This window comes from Micromesistius poutassou (genome assembly GCF_964030765.1).
Source record: "Micromesistius poutassou genome assembly, chromosome: 15".
Taxonomy (NCBI): Eukaryota; Metazoa; Chordata; class Actinopteri; order Gadiformes; family Gadidae; genus Micromesistius; species Micromesistius poutassou.
Window position 1 is genome coordinate 8144217 of NC_140285.1, and position 20886 is coordinate 8165102.

Sequence of the window (20886 nt, forward strand, 5' to 3'; positions counted from 1 at the left end):
TATGGTAAAAGTATTTTTCTGCATTTTTCATCATCAAAAAGTTCTGACCATTGCAAAAGAAAATACCTGCTGAAGATGCAATTCTGTAAGTACAACACACACACACACACACACACACACACATATATATATATATATATGCAGATTTAGATTACGTTAAAGGTTTCCATTTACTTTAATTGCACATGCTTCGTCACTTAGAACACTTAGAAGTTAGTAAAGCTATGTGAAAGTAGTAGTATCTGCATATTTAAATTAGCCTCGATTACATTAGCTTAAAATTAAATTTCTTGGGTATCCCTTCACAAATAATGCATCAATAAAGCATTGATGCACCATTGTTTAAATCAGATTGCTCTCGCCTCACCCTCAGATCTTGTTAAAATTACCCAAAATGTGTTGAATGTTATTCAAAAGCACCACATGTGACACACAGAACTCCCGCTCTCCCAGGCTGCCCTATTGTTCTCTGAACACCAATGTGCTGAGCAGTCTGATAAAGCCTGAGGACATCTCAGGAGAATTATGTGACCGCCCCCAGATGAAGCGTTTGTTCAAACTCACCTTTACGCTTTGTAAGTGCACTTCAGACAAAGTTGAGTGTCGATAGGTAAATAAATCAAACGCCACCACGAGAGACATGCTTTTACAACCTTTAATTTGATCCTGAATGTTTTCCTTCTTTCAAATAACATAATGTCATGTGCAACCAATATGCTAAACCTGTTTTTCCACAAAGACTAACCGTCAAGGTTCGCATGGGCTTTCTGCTGCCAGAAAATACAGCATTATCCTTACATTATAATATTATTATAATACATTAATATGTACCGTGTGAAGTGTGTAGCCTATATCCAAATGTCCTAATGAATAATCTTGTATTAGGCTAGTCAGATCTTGATGGTATTGGAGCAACATATGGGCGAGGGGCCTCTTGTGTGTTTTTACTTGTTTTTGTCTTGATGTGTCAGAAGCAGTTGACTGCATTGTTCCGCACCAGACTCACAGACTGCTAAACCCCCCTATGACTCCTGAAAGACACTGATTGACACAGTGATTGTTTTCTAGTGTCCTTTTCCCACCCAGTCGCCATCATTCTTATCACACCCTATTATTAATGTTCTGAGCTTGAATAGGATTTGATCAGATTACCTAATTTCTAATGTTCACATTTCTAAAGTATCTTAATCTGTTTTTAAGTATATACATAAAAACAAATAAGAACAAATCTATAAATTGTTGTGCATTTAGCTTTGATTTTGATATCTTTAAAATCAAGGTATTCTGTTCAAATGGTTTACTTACACACATTCGTTTTCCAATGGTTTGGTTATTTAAGGAGAAGTTTAATAATCCAGACAGGAGAGATTATTGGAATTCACCACACCTCTCAAGATGCTCTCTTATTTGAATGTGTCTGCATCAGAGTGTCTGTAATGCACTCACACACACACACACACACACACACACACACACACACAAGCACACGCACACGCACACACACACACACACACACACACACACACACTCAACACACAACTTGAAAGTAGCCCATCCCCCATAGCGGCAGATTCACCAACAAAGCAACAGTCACTGTGGCCTCGTCACCATCTTGATTGAACCGTAAACATGCCAAGAGCCGGATTGCAAAGGGTCCATATCTCCCAGTGTTCTCTAGTACTACCTGATACCCCGCAGCAGTGATACACATTGATGCTGACAACAGGCGTCCCTCCTTCCCTCGCCCCTCATGAGTGGGTCGCAGCGTCACACAGTCACATTCCTTACTTACACTTACTTACTTACACTACCTATTTATCTATGGCAACATTAATGAGACTGCTTGGCTGTTTTTGTTTTTTTTATGTGTGTATACACTTATTATCCTTTTTTACTTTCACATACGTACTTATTGTATGTTGTACGTCCCGGCACTTTAAAAAGTACTTAACATTGCGATTCTTATCTTAGCTATCTTTGTTGTAAACAGGGAATGGGTTTACCTAGCAATTGTAAGTGCTTGGCACTTCTATGAACTTACTGTACCGACAGCGATATATTATTGTTCTCTTTCTTCTGACAAATGTACTTGAACTGCATTTAAGTGCACTGTTTTATATGTTTGTTGTAATAGGCTGCTGCATGTTCTTGGGTAAATATAACAAGAATAACACAAGAAAATATATTACTATAGCCCATCATGTTCTCTATAACTATTATAATTGATATACTAGGCAATAGACATGTTGTCTTCTTTCTAAACTAAAGCAGTCTAAATGACAAAAGGGACTGTGACTTTGGATCCTTTTTAAATTTTACTGTTTTAGTCATTACCATCCATTCATATGTATAAAATATACATACATTGGTGTGTGTATATATACATTTCATTTGAGCTTAACGTAGGAAGAATGGATCAGATTGATAACAATTCAGGTATCAGTTATGTCTTTGGTTTGATGGCTCACCACTTGAAGAAAATAAACCACTGCATAAACATTACATTTTTCAAGCAAACATGTTATCCATCACATAAATAGCATTCAACATTGAACTAGTGCAGTTCCTCAGAAGTATGGCATTTAAGATGTTGTTCTGTGCAGTGTCACTCGACAGTACCTCCACCCTTAACCACCTGCTTTCTTTTTTGGTTCCTATATTCACAGTTCTGTCCTCCTACAAATCAGGACTGTATGACAACGTGTGTTCCGCATTTCTTTGAAATGGTGTGACCCGTGACTCATCGTGCTCTGACAAACTGAACAGGAAATAGGTGAGGTTTTTATGAGATATTTATGGTTGTCATATTTCTTTGGCAAAGTTGTAATTCAATGTGTATTTCCTTAATTAAAACATGTTCACAGAACTATTTTAATATATTACATTTGGTGGGCGGCATCCTAGGCATTCTAAAATAGTGTGAGTGCATTCTCTGCATAGTTGGCCCCAGACAGAGCAAAGTCCTTCATCTAGGGCCTCCTGAAGCTCTTAAGATGTAAACATCTAAATGATGCATTGTGTGTGTGGAGGTTATTGTATGAATGTATGAATAATTCAAATGTTGTTCTGTACTGTCAATGGTTTAGGTTGCAACAATGGAAATCAACTTCATGGCAGTCTTTAATACTTTAATGATGGACAGGGCACATAATATAAACATATTTATTGTCTTGAAGATAGTGCAAGTTAAGGAAATAAGCCTCTCATAAAGAAAGATTTAATGTTAATATCACACGTGTTTACAGACCCTGATAACTGTTTTAGGTTATGAATAAAAGAGGTGCAATCAAATCAAGCTGCAGTATTGCAAAATGTATATGTTTTTTGTCTTATATATTTTTAAAAACCGATCTACCGTCCATCAATCCCAAAAAGAACAGTAAAGATTGTAATGTCATGCCATTTGGGAATTGCATGGCTGTTAACATATACAAACACTTATATAAAGAAGTATTACCTAATACCTAATAAGTGCTCTTTTACATCAGAGTGCGGGCCTGACAGCTGTCATTCAGCTTATCTTAAGTCATTTTAGCAGGCTATACTGTATCTGCAGTAAGGACATTCACCTGGAAACCAAGAAAATATATAAAGAAAAAATATATAAAGTGTTTAAAAATGCTTATTGATGCAAATGAATAACTGAATAGCGGAAAGTAAATTGTTGCATATGATTAAGATCATTAGAATTGTTAACAGGTTAAGTAACCACAATAAATTCAGATAAGTCGCATTTTACAGCAGCCAGGTGAGAAATTCCGATACTCATACTTCAGTCGAATACACTGATTTAACCAAGAATACAGATTTCAATAAAGACTCAGTTCTGTGAGTGTGTCCTTAATGAATCCACGTGATCCTTTAACAACATCAAATCTCCAGACAGCCAACCATCTGCACTCTGCGTTTACTTTTACTATTTCATAAAACAAATTCACTTGCTTGTATTCTTTCAATCACTTTCTCTTCCATAGTGTATTCGTGAGATACAGAATAATTGCTGTTAACGGAATCGGTTTTCAAATGGTTTCAGAAGAGTGAAAACACAGAGCCCAGTCAGTGATGTCATCAGTGGTGTCTCTCATTTCATTTGGTCTTCTCTGAGGCAGGAGCGGCAGCTGCTGACTCTGTCTGGACGCCAGCATCTAAAGAGTTGCGTTTCTGGCTCTGCAAATACATATATACAGTATTTAGTATCTGCAGTGTCTTCATATGTCACCGATAGATTTACTTTTCAACAGTTCTACAGTATTTAGGGATTTAGTTGACTTTGCACTTTTTTTTCCACGTACACGATTTGTGTGTGTGTGTGTGTGTGTGTGTGTGTGTGTGTGTGTGCGCGTGTGTTCTTGAATTACAACCAATGGTTAACTGTCATTTCCTCATACGAATGTAGTAGTAACTGAGTAACTGAGGTCACCATCTAGTGGAAAGAAGAATATCTGCAGGATATAATCTGCCATTGCAACAAAAGGATCAATCAAACATATACAGTATATTTAACATCAAATCTTCCCCTACATAGGAGAATGTAATTCAATGTAAATGAATTAATCAATGCATATCCAACCATGCATGTTCAGACAAATACACAAACAAACAATTCAATACTCACAATAATAGATAAATGCAGGTGTCACATGATTTCCATGAGCCGATGGCAATCTAGTCAAAGCACTCTACTCAGAACTATTTGCATTATAATGGTGGCTTGACCTGAAGATAATCTTTATGGATGACACAACATGGTGCCGGACGCTGCCAGACCTCCCAGTGGGGGAGCCTGTGGCAGACTGTGGCCCTCCTTGTTGGTCTCTGGCACCCCCTTCCCCTGCTGCTGATTAGTCCTATCTTAGCCTTTTTTGGGATAGGCTGTGATGATGTGAACTCGCAAGATCAGGATGGTTCCATGATGATAAATGACATGCTTTTGCAGACACCTCGTGTATAAGTGTAACCCATTTGTGGCAATATGTATAAACGTATAAAATAATACTTAAAAAATGTAATTATTTACTGATACATCAGTATCAGTAAATAATTGTAAAAAAAAGTTTACTATTATTTTATTAAGTTTATTCTTAGTGCCGTCTTGTGTTCCTGATCATTGGAGCTGAAAGACAAAAGCAAAGTTCCCTACCAGGGTCTTGAAGAACAAGTTAATGGAGTTCCTCTTCTCTAACTTTTTGGGGGCTTTGGCGGATTCGTCTCCACCCTGAGCAGCTTCTGAGGGGGGCTTGTTTTCTACAGAGGCCTCTGCCGTTTTGGTGGCAGCTTTAGGCTCCTCCTTGGCCTTGGTATTTGGGGATGCCTCCGCGGCTGCAGGGGGAGCAGCGGTCTCCTTCTTGGGCTCTGCAGCCTGAATGTGTCGTCAAACCAAATAAGAATCGTACCGACAGAACGTTACAGCTATCGGAGCAACGTACAGGGGGACAAACTTTGGGACACAAACATCTGGGACGTCTGGTTAGGACACACCGACAGCACAGCGGGGGGGAGGGGGGGGGGGGGTGACCTCGAAAGCAACGCAGATGAGATTATATCACTCTTAAAGCGTATAGTGACAACGTTTGTTTAGTCACAACGGCTTGGTTTTAGACAGCATGCGTTTGCATTTCCCCGTCACATGGAAAACAGAACGAAACACGACAAGCGTACGTCTGATTAAATCACTGGTTAAACAAACAGTAGCCCCAGGCTCTCAGCCATCGTCTCACTATATTTACCACTCCAGCAGTTCTCCTGAGGAGCCGAACTCCACTCGTGGAGGCTGATTGGACTTTAGCTGCCATTTGGTTTACCAGTACCTCCAATCACCACAAGGCTTATGTTATTCTGCATCTCATAACCTAAACACCTGCATTTACAATGCTCATTGCATCATTGATTTAACAATAATTCATTGAATAATTTTAATCATTAGTACCTTGGGCTTAAAGAGGGAAAAGAAGGGGGACTTTGCTGCAGGTTTCTTCTCTTCCGGCAGGGGAGCTGCTGCCTGTGGCTTCACGTCTGCCTCCAGAGTGGTGGTCTTGGAGGCATCAGCCTTCTTCATTGAGTTAAAAGAGAAGACGTCATTTAGTTAAAAGAGCTTAAACCTCAGTTATAGCTACAGTTTATGTCTGCCGAATCTGCCGAAGTTGTTTGCCCTTCTGCCACCTGCACAATGACTGGAAGGATGAAAGAAAGGCCAAATGAACCAAGACCCCACAGAAGAAAAAATGAGAAGGGGATGTTTAGGAGGAAGAATCCCGGTATGAAGTAGAAACGACCCTTGCGTCATGCAGAGCAGCAAAATAATCAATCGGGTCAGGTGAGATGCTCCCAAAGGTTTACCTCCACTTCTACAACAACAGGCTCTGGGACCACCTCCTCTACTGTCTGCAGAGAAGTAAACAATTTGCAGACATATAGATGTGGGCAACAAACAAAGAACAACATAGCTGTCTGATGCTTATTAGTATTGAAAGACGTAGCTTATGTGATATTAATTAAGGCAAGAAGGGGAAAGAAGTGAACACACTGAGCTCTGTTCTGGAAGGACATCTCTTGGGATTCCCATTTGCTGAAAGAGCTTCCAGTTGGCAATACATGAAAATAGCCTCACCTTTCTGTCAATACAAAACTACTGGAACCAAATGGATTCCTTCAAGTGTAACAGCTCTGCCTGTAGTCAACACAATCTAAGTAGGATGAATAGTATTGAAGAAAAGCCTCACAGGGCCTAAAGTGATATTATTCTTGTGTGATTTACCTGCACTTCAACAACTGGTTGTGGCAAGTACTCCACTGTTTCCTGGCAAGAAATGTTTTTTAGGGGTTTATTGCTTGGGATGCAAAAGTTAGTATAGTATATATAGTATAGTTAATGATAGACTACAAGAGTTACAGAGACTTTAAACTGGTCTATATTATTAACCATTTAAAAAATGATCTATCATAGGGCTAAGGATATCTTCTCAGAAGGATCATTCATCCTCTGATGGTGCTACTCTGGTTACCTTGACTTCTAAAACAGGCTCGGGCTCGTCCGGGACGGTGTCCTGGAGAACAAAACTGATTTTATATTTAGGTAAATGTGGAATGCTAAATTTTTTCTGTATTTCTAGATATGTGCAATGTTTTATTCCATTAGACTCCTTTTATGCTTGGTTGCATGTTTACCATGCTACACATTCGGAAATCAATCAAATTTAACTTTTGTTGTGGTGAAAATGCACTATGAAAGAAGACATTTCTATGAAATGAAATGTCTATTTACCTTCACATTCAAAGAAAAGTTTTCCTTAGAAAGAAATACTATATGTTATTCTCCTCTTTACCTGCGCTTGATCAACTTGTTGCAACACTTCCTGGATTTCCTGCCAGAAAACGATTTAATGCCAAACATTTATGTTGGTTAGGATGTCACATTTTGTCTTGTTTGAGTGAAGATTGTGATAGATGCCGATTGTCCTCAATGGACCTCAGAGGGGATCCAGGAATGGATGTATTTCCATACCCATACCTGTCCATTCATGAAGATTGTTAACGTCAATGTAATTGAATTTAATGTCACTGACAGTTGAACCTGTGTAATTCTTATTTGAAAACAGCCATTTGTGCAGTTCTTGCCACTTCTGGGTGAGAGCAATGTGAGTTGAATGTTGTTAGATGCAGTGTCTAAGGGGAGGGTAGCACAGTCAGTGGGGTATTAGGAGACTAATGAGAATCAACTGTACCACTGCAGCGGTCTTGGCTGGGGCATTGGCTCCACTTGTCGGGGCACTCTTGGGTTTAGACGCCTCAAATTTTTACATACATTACATAAATATGTTATCATGGCACACACACAGGGAAACAACACTCTTTAGAAAGTATTATAGTTATCCATCCAAATTAATAATGGTATATGTGTCTTTATCTCGCTCCCATCTTTACCTTTGAACGGAAAAAGCTGCTCAGTGTCTCCTTAGCCGATTTGCCCTTTGTGGCATCTGGCTGCTTTGCAGAGGCCTTCGCCCCTTCCTTTGGTGTGGGTTTCTGTTGCCGGGTGGCTGGCTCCCCTTTCATTTCCATTTTAGGCGGCTCTGGAGGAGGGGGAGGTGGGATAGACATTCCTTTGGCTGCAGCTGGAGGCTCAGGTACTTGTGCGACCTACAGCAGTGGATGCATTGGAGGGAGAAATCACATCTACTTTACTGTTGCTCACGGGGGGATGCTTTTCCAAAAAATACTTTTCCCCAGTGTTTGCTCAACTGAAAAATAAAGCACATAAAGGAATGTGTTTATTATGTAAGATATAAGTGAGTTGATCCAAGTGCTAAAAGCATCTTCATGTTAATTCATAATGGTAAACTGGTCAATCTAATGCAACATAATCAATCGTAATCGTAATACACTCAGTGCTCACAGTTGTAGAGGCTACCGTTGGTGGAGTCTCCTTCAGGGGCTGTTCCACAGCAAAAAAAAAAAAGTGGTTAGTGGGACAAATTAATGAATACAAAATTAAAAAGAAACACCATTGGTTGGAGGGTGTGCGATAACTCAAAATGGTGAGAAAAAGCAAGCATCGGTCATTTACTGCACTATTTGAACACCTAGGATTGCTGAGGAAAATCTCATCTGTGTGCTGGAAGTCGGTTTAGAGCAGTCTATTTCTGTTTTTTTTGTTTTTTTTCCCCATGTTATTATTATTTAATATTTTCCCAAAATGTATGGCCACGGGCATATATAGTGATGACCTGGGGGCTATTTATGTTTTTTTCTGGGTGTATTGTGATCACCTGATCTTTTGTAACATCAGGGGCTGTTTCCTTTTTTTGCGATTTAGTAGGAGTCACCTGTATTACAAGAAAAAAAAAATCTTCACTCATGTTAAGCGACATCATACGCACATACACACAAACACAAAGGCAAAAAAGCAAATGTAGCAGAAAAGTAAATATCACCACCTTCTGATAAAATATTTAGGAATCCTTTCATATTTCTAAGAAAAAATTAAATAAATTAGGTACATTGTAATATTAAACGTTTAACATGAACGTCTATGGTTTGGAATTCATAAATGATTTCTTGGACAAAACAGAAGCCTTTTCAGATAGGCAGACATAGGCCGCTATGATAGCCCCACACTGAGCCACACAGAGGCCCAGGGACAGAGCACATACAGTACATACACTGTCACTGGGACAGCCATTGTCTGGCGGAGATGGCGTAGGCCTGCCCTCGCTCTATCTTCACACATCTCAACTTCCAGAAGCACAGGCCTTCGTTGTGAGCTCACACTATGGCGGGAACAATGGCCGCCACAGTGCCGCATGTTGGGAGACTTGATTAGAAGGGGGCTGGGGGGCAATCCTAACTCGTTAAACAGGCACTGTTCCAAGTAGAGGCACGATAAAGACGAGGAAGACACAATGGCTTCCCGTTGTACTGCTTTCATCGCGCGCCGTCAACATGACAGATAGATTTTCTGAACAAAACAATTTTTACTTTCTTTTATATGCAATGGGGCCTATACCTAACAATTTACCCTGGGAAAGAATACATGAAGCCACTGCACTCATTGATTTTAAGAAAGAAGGAAAATGTAAATAAGCTCTAATATGCAATGACTGAATATTCTAAATTTCCCCTAATTACGGAATTCAAGGATGTTTATAAAGTTGCCAATCACTTCTTCCACCTCTAAAATTAGAAGTAGATTATACTTCTAATTTTACATCTTCCATTCCTTATATAGAGAATTTAAGGCAATTATTTCAAAATTGTATAATGATTAAATGCATATTTTGAGGAAAACACATTCAAATGCAGGTTCTATATGACTATATAACCTGTACACCTATGATTATTTATTTGCTATGTTGCACTTACTAGTGTTTTGAAGAAGTTCATAACTGGATTCTGGTCGCTCTCCTCTTTTGTCTCCTCTGGTTGACTCTTTTGATCGTCGTTATCAGTTTGTCCTTCTGCTAGTTTAAGATCTAGAGTCACACTTTTTGGCTCCTCAATCGTCTCTGAGTCTTGCTTCTTCGCTGTGTTGGCTGGCTCCTATATGCCACAAAGAATTTGCCTTTGAGAAGTAGAAGTAGAAGTGAAGCTGATATGCAAGCAGTGAGTGTGTTTAATCGCAGCATTGAGATGGGAGCACAATTCCAACCATGCCTCTGCCTACTCAGGCCCATGGCAACAATCACCCTTTTATTAATGCCCGTGCCCCCCCTCCACACACACACACTCATTGATATTCAACAATGCCTAGGCGATATGCTCTGAGAAATGTCAGAAATATTTGGTCCCTTCCTGTGTGGTAATTGCAAGAATCTTTGACATATTGTAAAGTTGCATCCAATGAGTGAATGTTACTACATTCATTTTGTTGATTTTAACTATTTAGACTTTAATAGCACACTGTTATGTATCACACAGTTGTCACAAAGAAATGTTTAAATAATGTGAAATATTAAAATAATAGTAAAAACAAAAAAGGAGCCATCTCACTACCTGTTCTCGTGTTCTTACATTTTTATTGAAAATTGCTGCATTGCCTGACATGACATTATAATCAAGAGCTATCTGCCCTTTCTAATGTAAACAGAAATCATTGTTTAAAAATGCAAATCTGACATTCTACAATGTATACGTCATAACTGACTATATTATAAAGTATATGCTATTTCACATCTTCATTTAGCTTCACATTCATCATAACAGGACAAGGAATGAAGATGTTTCAACACTTTCAAGATTCGATGCTGACTCTTCCACAGCTGATGTAGTCAGCATGACTGCATCCCCTTCAATAAAACAGACACGTTTTGTTCACTGTCATCCAAAGTGTCGACTATGTATGTATTGTTTGGTTCTTCACATTCTAGCAGTAATGCCCTATGTTCCATTGTCACTTCATTGCATGCATATTCCTTAGTACTATCTATTTCATTGAGTTCAACTGCTCTGTGTGCCCCCTCTTGTGGCTCCATGTAATCTCCATCACTGGATCACCCAAAGGAACAAAAGTGTATTTGGTTTCAGCAGCATCTGTGGAAATGTTTATTTCTTCAATGTCATTTACAGCATGCTCTGTAATCCCCTTGGGCATTGGTGATTCTTCTCCAACAGGGTTGGCCCTCGGTTCCAAAGTTTTCTCATCAGTGGGAGACATTAAATCAGCAGAATCCTCACTGACGTGTGAAATCTTTTGGGCCACATTCTCTTGATATCTGTAAATCATGACATGTAGCAATTCAGGGTTCGTTCCTCGAAGATATTAACAATGTCTTGCAAAGATTGTTCAGGTATTGCAGGGATCTGATCGGTTGCCTCAGTCATTTGAAGATTAAACATTAGTTCAATGCAATCCAATAACAAATCCTCAGGGTTGTACCTTATCAAGGTCTTGAAGGGTGGACTCCATGAGTCCTGCCAATAGCACATTGGGGGGTTATTTTGTGCTGGATTGTTCATCAGAACTCTCTGTGACAATGATGAGTTCATTAGACATGGCATCAATTGCTGCTTCTAAAACCTTTTCGGCAACAGACTCTTCTTTGGGCGAGATATCTTTGTCAAGTAGAGGATCACCATTAAAGATGGCACTATGTTCATTGTCCCAAAAAAGAGGCATCACATGCGTAGCACTGATTTTCTCTTCCACAACTTGAAGACAACATGCGTTGTCTTCAACAGTAGGTTCAGAAAAATACTGAATAAGAGAGTCGATTGCAGACTCCGGTACCACTTCAGCATTCAGGCGTTGATTATTAGGGTTGAAAGCATAGATAACAGGAGTGTATTCTTGTTGTTCTCTCATTGGAAAATACTTATCAGGTATTCCATGCTTTGCAATCTCTCCTTCCTCGGTAGTAATGCTTTCCGTCAAAGGTCCTTTGAGGAAGGGTTCCGGCTGAGTTTGGAATTGTTGGTCTTTGTCATCTGGAACAAAAGGCTCCCATATTTGTGATGGCACATCCATGTCCGCCACACTCATTTCAGCTAAAGTCTCTTCTTCTGGGTTATTTGCTTTTGAGGGATTAAGCCAATCCACTAGTCTTTCTGTCTCCACATTCTCATGGATAACCTTCTCAATAGGAGTACTGTCCTTGATTGGCGTTTCATGCTGACCCGCAGGAACCTGAATTTCTCCTGCAGTCACTGTAGGTTCTGGAATTGCATGTAAAATATCAGAAATGTTTTCCATCATGTGAATAACTGGCAGATTTCCCGGGGAGTCATCGCTGTACGTCACAACAACCCGAAGAGTGGAATTGTAAACTTCTGTTTTGAGCGTGGAACCATCTCTAGCTTCTTCTGTGGAAAACTCAGTTGCAAATTCAGGGGCTGTTTGTTTCGGCTCTGTTTCAGATTCCTGAATATGAACAGTTTCAGTTTCCTCAGTTTTGCACCCAATCAAAACTTTATGAGCTATGGCCTCTGCTGACATTTTGACTGGCATGTCATCAGTGGACTCCAAACCAGCCTCATAAACAGCCAGAGCACAATCAGCCTCATAAACAGCCAGAGCACAATCAGCCTCATAAACAGCCAGAGCACAATCAGCCTCATATACAGCCGGAGCACAATCAGCCTCATAAACAGCCAGAGCACAATCAGCCTCATAAACAGCCGGAGCACAATCAGCCTCATAAACAGCCAGAGCACAATCAGCCTCATATACAGCCAGAGCACAATCAGCCTCATATACAGCCGGAGCACAAACAGCCTCATATACAGCCGGAGCACAATCAGCCTCATAAACAGCCAGAGCACAATCAGCCTCATATACAGCCGGAGCACAATCAGCCTCATATACAGCCGGAGCACAATCAGCCTCATATACAGCCAGAGCACAATCAGCCTCATATACAGCCGGAGCACAATCAGCCTCATATACAGCCAGAGCACAATCAGCCACTATTTTCAGGGCTGTATTTTCTGGAAGCTTTCTGGGAGCTACTTCTGCTGAGACATCTTTAGAAAGAGAATCTCCTTCTTTGTAGCAGGTTTCCAGATCATCTCGAATGGATTCTTTTGTGGCATATCCTTGCACAGGTTCTGTGTTTTTCATCTCAAGGACATTGGTTACCTGATCAACAACCATGTTTGTTTTGAGTTCACTGACTTCAAGTTCCTCTGAGACTTCCATGCGCTCTGCTCCGTGCACCTCCTTCTCCTGCAGCTCATTGCTCTCCAAAATGACCTTTTCACGGAAAACAGTCAGGCTTGTCTGGATATCCATCCTGTTCTCATTTGCAATCTCTTTGCAAACAGGTTCATCACCAATCAGAAACTCAGATTCTTCTTCCATTACTACTTCCAAATGTTCTTTAATGAAAAAATGTAACTCTTCTTTGGTAGCAGCTTCTGGATAAATGATCTCCGTAAAGTTGTCTTCAGTCTGCGTGAAGGCATCTTCTTTAAATATCTTCTCGGTCTGCGTTGCAATTTCAGTGTTATGGGGTTCCAATTCCATAGGCGGTGAAATTATGTCCGTAGTGGCTTCTTTGTTACATGTACCTGATTCCTTTATCGTGAAAATCAACATTCATATTTTAATTAATAGATATTTCAGTTTCATGTTTTTTGCTGTGCGGTTCAGCAACCGTGAGATTAACACAATGAATCGATGCATTTTAATGTTTACATTTACATTTACAAGTTCAAAGTAATAATCAATTCAAACATCAAATGATACAATCTGGCAGCCGCATGGATCACTGAAAATTGATAAGATGGTGCTTAAATGAACCTTTAAGCAGTGTGTGTGTGTCTTCTCAACTTACGGGCTGTTGAGAACAAGGTACTTCTTCATCAACCTTGGGATCCATGTTTGGATGTGGAGGGTTGATCTTTTCCTTATCCTCTTTTGCTTCATCGGTCTGCTGATTTTGAATGGTTGGGACATCTTCTGGGGAAATTACCTGAGCTTCTGTGGAAATCACTGGGATGTCCTTACAGCCGTTAACTGGAGCTTCAACCTTGAAGCCGTCTGTTTCGACTAGCAAATAAACCGATTCTTTAGATTCTGTGTTTGGGGTCAGCTCACCATTTGGCTTTTCAGCCTTCTCACTGGTAGCTGTGAATGAAAAATGAAAAATGATTGTTGTATTGAGCTATAAGAAATCAAGTTTGATAATATCAACATAAAAATAAATTGTCTATTAATGAATTGCTATCAATATTATTATCATTAATTATTAGTTATATTTTAGAACTTGAAGTTTATTACTAATGTTATTACTAAGTTAATACCTAATGTGTTTCAAATGTAATGAAGGTTTTGATCCTGTTCATTAATGATTTATGCACACTGCATTGTCTGATCTACCAAAGGATGATCAGCCAATATAATATGCTGTAATGAAGTTAATCCATATAGAAACAAGAACACTAAATGTGAAGCTCAGTACATTTATATAAGCCACAATGACCACATGACATCCAGAAAGCTAACATGGGTAAGTCTGCTCTGGGAAGAGACATAACAGCCCATCATCAATAGATCATCTTGCATAAACAACTTGTTGAAATTCTGCTTTCAAATTCAGTGCATGAGGCTATGCTTCATTAACAGATCAAACAGCTGCACTCATCCATGGCAACACCTATAGTTTACCTTGGAAGACAGAATACCTCATATAACAGGGAGTCACTGTGTTTACAGAGCGTTACCACATCATCTCAGAGTAATCCCATCTACAGTCATATCAAAATAAAACATGTGTATTTGTGTGTGTGTGTGTGTGTGTGTGTGTATGTATATATATTTGAAGTAGGATAATTATACAACAAAAATGTATGAATAATGATACAGTGTACAATTAGCATAGTTGACATTAAGATTCTATCCATATGTTTCAGAATAGTGGGTACTCACCTCCATTCTGATCTGACTTGTTTTTCACTTTGAGGCTGTTTACTTCTCCATTCAAATGCTTTTCCACATTTTTCCCATCCTGTAAAAAATGAAACAAATAAATATGATCAAAGTTTTACTGCCACAAAACCGGACTAACATTTGGACATAGTTTAAATTGCATGCAACCATTAAGGAACACAAGAAGATTAATGAATACTGTGTTTCTTGGGAGCTCAAACATTACACCCTGATTGTTCTTTAGTGAGTGAGAATATATGTAGACATTGTGTTTTCCTAATGAATTAATAATACCGCTTTACCTTTATTGGCCCTTTCTTTTTAGAGTTTTCATTGCCCATGTTTGGTGCAGCTGAGACCTACGGAAAAGGTCTGTTCAATATTCATTCAGTAGAAGTACATAGAATATCATGTCAACCAATGCAAGCTTGCAAAAGGGTTCTTGTTTTTTTGTTTTTTGTTCAAATGAATCATTTCTATTGTGACATATTCATCGTCTTACCTTGTGTGTCCCTTGTAGGCTTAGCAAGTTATGTCCTCTTCTGAAGACAAATGTCTGCTGTAGACCTTTTCCTCAATGGAAAAAGGTAATCGTCCTTCTGTATGTGTGTTTGTGTATTTATATAGTCAAGTCTATGTGTACTCAGATCAGGGTGGGACTTTCTTTCACATTGGATTTACTTCCTGACAAGCTCACCATCAGTCAAGCCAGCAAATGACTCACGTCTCTGTCAAAGTATTAGTGATTCACTCATAATAATCTCTAATAAAGCACCCCCCCCCCCCCCCCCCCCCCCAGAACATGAGTGATGGGGATGATGGGTTTACCTTATGGGATCAACCCAGGTAGCTAGTTCCAGCATAACTGTGTTTGTTGACAGAAGCCACAGGGAAGAAACAGGATGTGTCTAAAGGATATCCATTGGTTCAGGCGAGCCATCGGTTATTGACTTAGCATCTCACGACGTGTGTATTACACTTGGCTGTTGTTTATCTATATGTATTAATTATTTTAGAAATGTTCCCTAAATTGTATCTATGCTTTGTCAAACTTTAAGATCAAAGATGTGTGTCAACACATCTATGCAAGACACATTGAGACACTATAATTAAATTAACTGTGATTACAGACCTCCAAATGGTTAACCCATCATAGGGATTACCAGTGCCTCAATAAACATATCACACGGGTCAGAGGTCAAATTCAAACAGTGTGGACTACATCAATTGATTACTTGATAGTTTTGCTCAGACTACTGTCTCATGCTGCAAACGCTAGAATGCACATTATATAGTCTCAGTGTGTGAATTAAATATGTAATATTTCAATAATATAATTTATTATTCGTAAGAGGTTATAATATATTTCATACATTCTCAGTCCTCACCTTGTTTTATAACAGGGATTCACATTTTTGAAAAATAAAGCAACATTGAAGCTGCTTGGAGTTCCCTTTAATGTTTTCTAATCTCTACTTCTCAAACAGAATGCATGATAAACGTTTTCATATTATAAATAATGTACACTTTTTGGGTCACCTTTTTCATTAAAAACTACACTATTTATAATATTATTAGGTGATTAAAATCCAAATAATATAATATAAATTGTATGATTAAAAAAAATGTATGATTAATTTGTTATATATATATATATATATATATATATATATATATATATATATATATATATATATATATACAAATTGAATAACAATTTTGGGTTTCCCACTTCAGTACAGGTCTACAAAAACATTGAAAGCTATTCATCTTGCAAATCTATAGTTTGCCAGAGTATTACTCTGGTGTCCCTGATCAAGGCACTTAACCCTAACTGCCCCCACCGAGAAGGCTGTTGCATCGCGTGGTTGACACCGCAGTGGGTGTATGAATGTGTGAATGTGAGGCAATAATTGTAAAGCGCTTTCAGTTGCTACTGGTCTGAAATGCGCTGTAGAAATGTATTCCAGTTACCAGTAACCATTATCCAGCTATGTAGAGGCAATCGGTAAATATTTGAAGTTGGGTGTGGTACTGTTTGCTATCAAAATATTTACAAAGCAGGATCCGGTTAATCAAATTTGTTTTATTAGCCGAATGATTAAATTAATTAAGCACATTTGTCCTTTTTTGCTGAGCAAAATATGAATTACATATTAAAGTGTGTGGTTGGGTCCCACTCAGACATTCACTGTGGGCTAAATCATAATAATACCATAATGGTTTGACAAAAGATAGTTAGAGGGGCATTTAGATTTATTCGATCTGAATGCCAACTTTTAACATCTGTCTTCCATAATATGGAAGACAGATGTTAAAAGTTAATACATACGTATTTGTAGGTAAGTTTTAGCATATTATAGCCTACTAAAACTTACCTACAAATACGTATGTCTTCTACATTTTCCCCAGACGGGCAAGCCAAACCATATTATGTTTAGTCCACTAGGTGGCGGTATCATCTCAACCTCCCAGTAGCACACCAAGCTGCTGCTTCCACCGTCGAGGAAGTCAACATGGCAGCCACGATGAAACCTTGTGTAGTAAGTTCAGATAATAATACTGCTTTATATGTATACGTAGTACAGCTTATAATAATGCTTTACCACTATGGAGCCGTGTGTAGCAAGTACAGTAAAAAAATACTGCTTTGTGTGTATTAAGTACAGATAATAATACTCTTGTCAGTGTCAGTGTTCCGCTGCTGATAAGTGGTCCGTTTCATTCTACCTGTATTTTAACGTTACTGTAGTGTAGACATTGCATTCTGATCGTTGTGACCATTGGTTTTATATTAAGCCACACCCTTGTGTTGTCAGTTCTAGCCAGCCATTGCTAGCCAGCCATTGCTAGCCAGCCATTGCTAGCCAGCCATTGCTAGCCAGCCATTGCTAGCCAGCCATTGCTAGCCAGCCATTGCTAGCCAGCCATCGCCAACATGATGATGATGATGATGATAGACACAGCTCAGCAACATAGTTATCATCAGTAGGAACAAACATGTTAACTAAGCTGATGTAAATACTAATTATAAATGACAGCTCTCTTCTTAAACTTATTCTTCCTTATCCGCAGGCAGTTGAAGATGTCAACGTCACTTTTGAAGACCAACAGAAGATTAATAAGTTTGCAAGAAACACAAATCGAATGACAGAACTGAAAGACGAAATAGAGGCAAAGAAAGTAAGTGTTAGTGACATATTGTGCTGTTGGTTGACTCTCTGACAGCACCTTCTGCAAAACCATTCTTTCTTACCAGACTCAATCACTTTGGATGTTAAACCTTAAGCTTTCACTATATCAGCTGAGCATGGACAATGCATCTATAATAGCCACATTACTCATTACTGATGAGTAGTGTCAATAAAGTTATTTTACCTCTGAAGATATAATATACTATACTCACTACTATTATCTCATATGTAGGTATACACATCTACAATGTACATGCAGTGCTCCAAAATGAATGGAAATAATAACATGTCAACGTATCTTTTTAGAAATCCCTGCAAAACCTGCAGGATGCAAGCGATGACCTGATGATGTTTGACGACGACTCTCTCTTAATCCCTTATCAAATTGGTGACGTTTTCATCAGCCACTCCCAGGAAGAAACTCAAGAGATGCTGGAGACTGCTAAGGTGTGCCAAAGCTCCAAACTAAAACCCTTCCCCTATACCTAGAGCTCTCTCCAGTCAAGTAAATATACATATGGCGCTAATGGATAAAGCAATCATCAAATATCTTTGTTGATTTAAATTTTAATCCTTGATATCAGTGTTGAATATTTGCCCTTCGGTATCTGTTTATACTGGTGGTGTCCGATTCTGCTATTGCTGATAAATATATAAATGAAATGCACACACAAGACATGTATTTCCATTGCAGAGGGGAAGTGTCAATAGCTGTAGTAACAGAAGAAGAAGCACAAATAGCGGACCCCAATACTAACTAGTTATTCTTTGATGGGAATGCTTAACTCAACCAGCCTCACACAGCCAGACCATCGCTTATAAGGTCTGGCAAGTCTAAACGCATTTTGTATTAAACTAAATACGAATTGAATGAATTAAACTAATCCTAAAGAAGCATACATACAATGTAATGCAGCCATTGTAGAATTGTCGAAAGCGCCACACTACCCGGTTTCATCATCATGTACAGCACTCCCTGGTGTTCGCTGATTGGCTGACTGAATGTTGTTGGGAACCAAGTAACTAATTGAGGTGAAACCGCAGGTGAGATTATAGCTGGCTTGACTGTATGAAATCACAATGATGCAAAAATAGTTTCTTCAGGAAGAGCCCAAGTCTATTAGTATATATGTATAGTTAATGTTATGTAAAGAGATGAAGGATAATGCATTATTAGTTTGCCTATCAAGTCAATTAAAGCTGTTCTAAAAATGCAAAATTGCATTTAATTTAAGGCTTACTATCCCCCTAATGAATCGTCTGGTTAATATTCATTCAGGTCTTGTCATCTGATGAACCGAATAACTGTCAAAATGATACTGTTACCCCTTGAGTAACATTTACAAAGGTCATCCCGTTGTTGACTCGACACGGTTGAGGTAAACAACAACAGCAGTGGCGGCCAGGGTTTCAACGTTGCCTTTTGCCCTGACCCTCCCACACAGGAAGTGCTGCAGCAAGAGATGAAGGAGCTGGAGGGGCGAGTGTCTGCGATACAGCAGGTCCTGGGCGACCTCAAGGTGAAGCTCTACGCCAAGTTTGGCAACAACATCAACTTGGAGGCTGACGAGAGCTGAGCAGGGAAATGGACATTGACAGCCGTACAAAATGTACTTTTTTTTTGTTTTTCTGATTTTGGATCACAGTGTTCTGTCTTAATATATGTACACACAATCACACATTAAGTTTGTCTTGGTTTTGGAGCCAAACCTTGAAACAAGTCACTGAAAAGTACAATAAATGCAAGTGATGTAAGATTTTACTTGGTCTATTCTTTATTCAGATCCCCATTAGCTTCCACAGCTGTGGTCGCTAGTCTTCCTGGGGTCCACATAAAACACAAAAACAATACAGACATATATACATACATACTGTACAAAATCCTATCATATTACAAAAGTTAAAAACAATGTATATATATATATATAACACTTCAATACATTGTACAAACATTAACCTCTCAAAAAAACGAAGTCCATTGACAGGAGAAAAAATGAGTTTTAAAACTGACAATATGCAATACATAATAATTTTACAAGTTTACAAGTACAGCAAGCATAGTGTCAATCCTGTTGTGTGTCATAGTGTTTTTGATACGTTAATACGTATGTGTGATTAAGGGTTACAACATGCATGATCAATATTCATTCAGCACCTCCTTTGCATTCTCAGGCCATAGGATTCCCTTAAGTGAATGTAAATATGTACAATAAGCCAACATCCTTCACAACCGCCAGGTATGAACCAGGACATTTTACTTTAAGCTTTTAAGATGTGTAAGTTTTGTATTGGAGACTTTTTAAGAAGTTTTAATGAGTAGGAATCAAAGCAACAGCTAGTCTTGTTTAGTGTGAAGGGACAAAAAGTTAACCACTATCTAACATGTAGTTGATATCTGGCTCAATATTTACCTAGAACCAACTCGTTTTCAACATTCAAATATTTGTTAGGGTGTGAGGTTGTCTATCGAGCCTATGCAATACAAAACAAGGTTGCTATTACTTTTATGCTGGACTGAACCTATGCTTTGCTCTACAAACATTTCACAGCATGCATAATTTGCTCGGGAATGAAGATCAAATAATTACTCAGAATATATTAACACATATACGCAAATAGCAGCCCTAAATTAAAAAGTAAAAGTGTAAGTGGCCCTCTCAAGCTCACGAAGAGTAAGTTTGTTGATAGTTTGGTTTTAACCTAACCTAAAGAATTTCATCACAAAGCAATAATTTAATGGCCAGATTCAAATAGCAAAAAATATAAAATATTTAAAATGTGTGTTTTTTGTATGATGTGTACCACACCGTCTCTTTGGTAAAGTACATATTT

General features: G+C 38.7%; 2 protein-coding genes across 2 annotated transcripts; one reads left to right on the forward strand and one right to left on the reverse strand.

The window, feature by feature from the left end:
- Nucleotides 1-3047: 3047 nt before the first annotated feature.
- bcas1 (brain enriched myelin associated protein 1) lies at nt 3048-15201 on the reverse strand (the record flags this gene model as incomplete). Its single annotated transcript, XM_084479587.1, has 15 exons — nt 3048-4167; nt 5141-5359; nt 5727-5807; nt 5927-6049; nt 6337-6381; nt 6755-6796; nt 7002-7043; nt 7323-7361; nt 7921-8136; nt 8393-8431; nt 8766-8822; nt 9859-10035; nt 13767-14059; nt 14861-14939; nt 15163-15201. 15 exons carry the CDS (start codon nt 15199-15201, stop codon nt 4087-4089), a joined length of 1572 nt encoding a protein of 523 aa, XP_084335713.1. The 3' UTR covers nt 3048-4086.
- A 2127-nt stretch (nt 15202-17328) lies between these two features.
- Nucleotides 17329-19816, forward strand: pfdn4 (prefoldin subunit 4). Its single transcript, XM_084479349.1, has 4 exons — nt 17329-17403; nt 17936-18043; nt 18361-18501; nt 19500-19816. Exons 1-4 carry the CDS (start codon nt 17377-17379, stop codon nt 19629-19631), a joined length of 408 nt encoding a protein of 135 aa, XP_084335475.1. The 5' UTR covers nt 17329-17376; the 3' UTR covers nt 19632-19816.
- The last annotated feature ends 1070 nt before the right edge of the window (nt 19817-20886 follow it).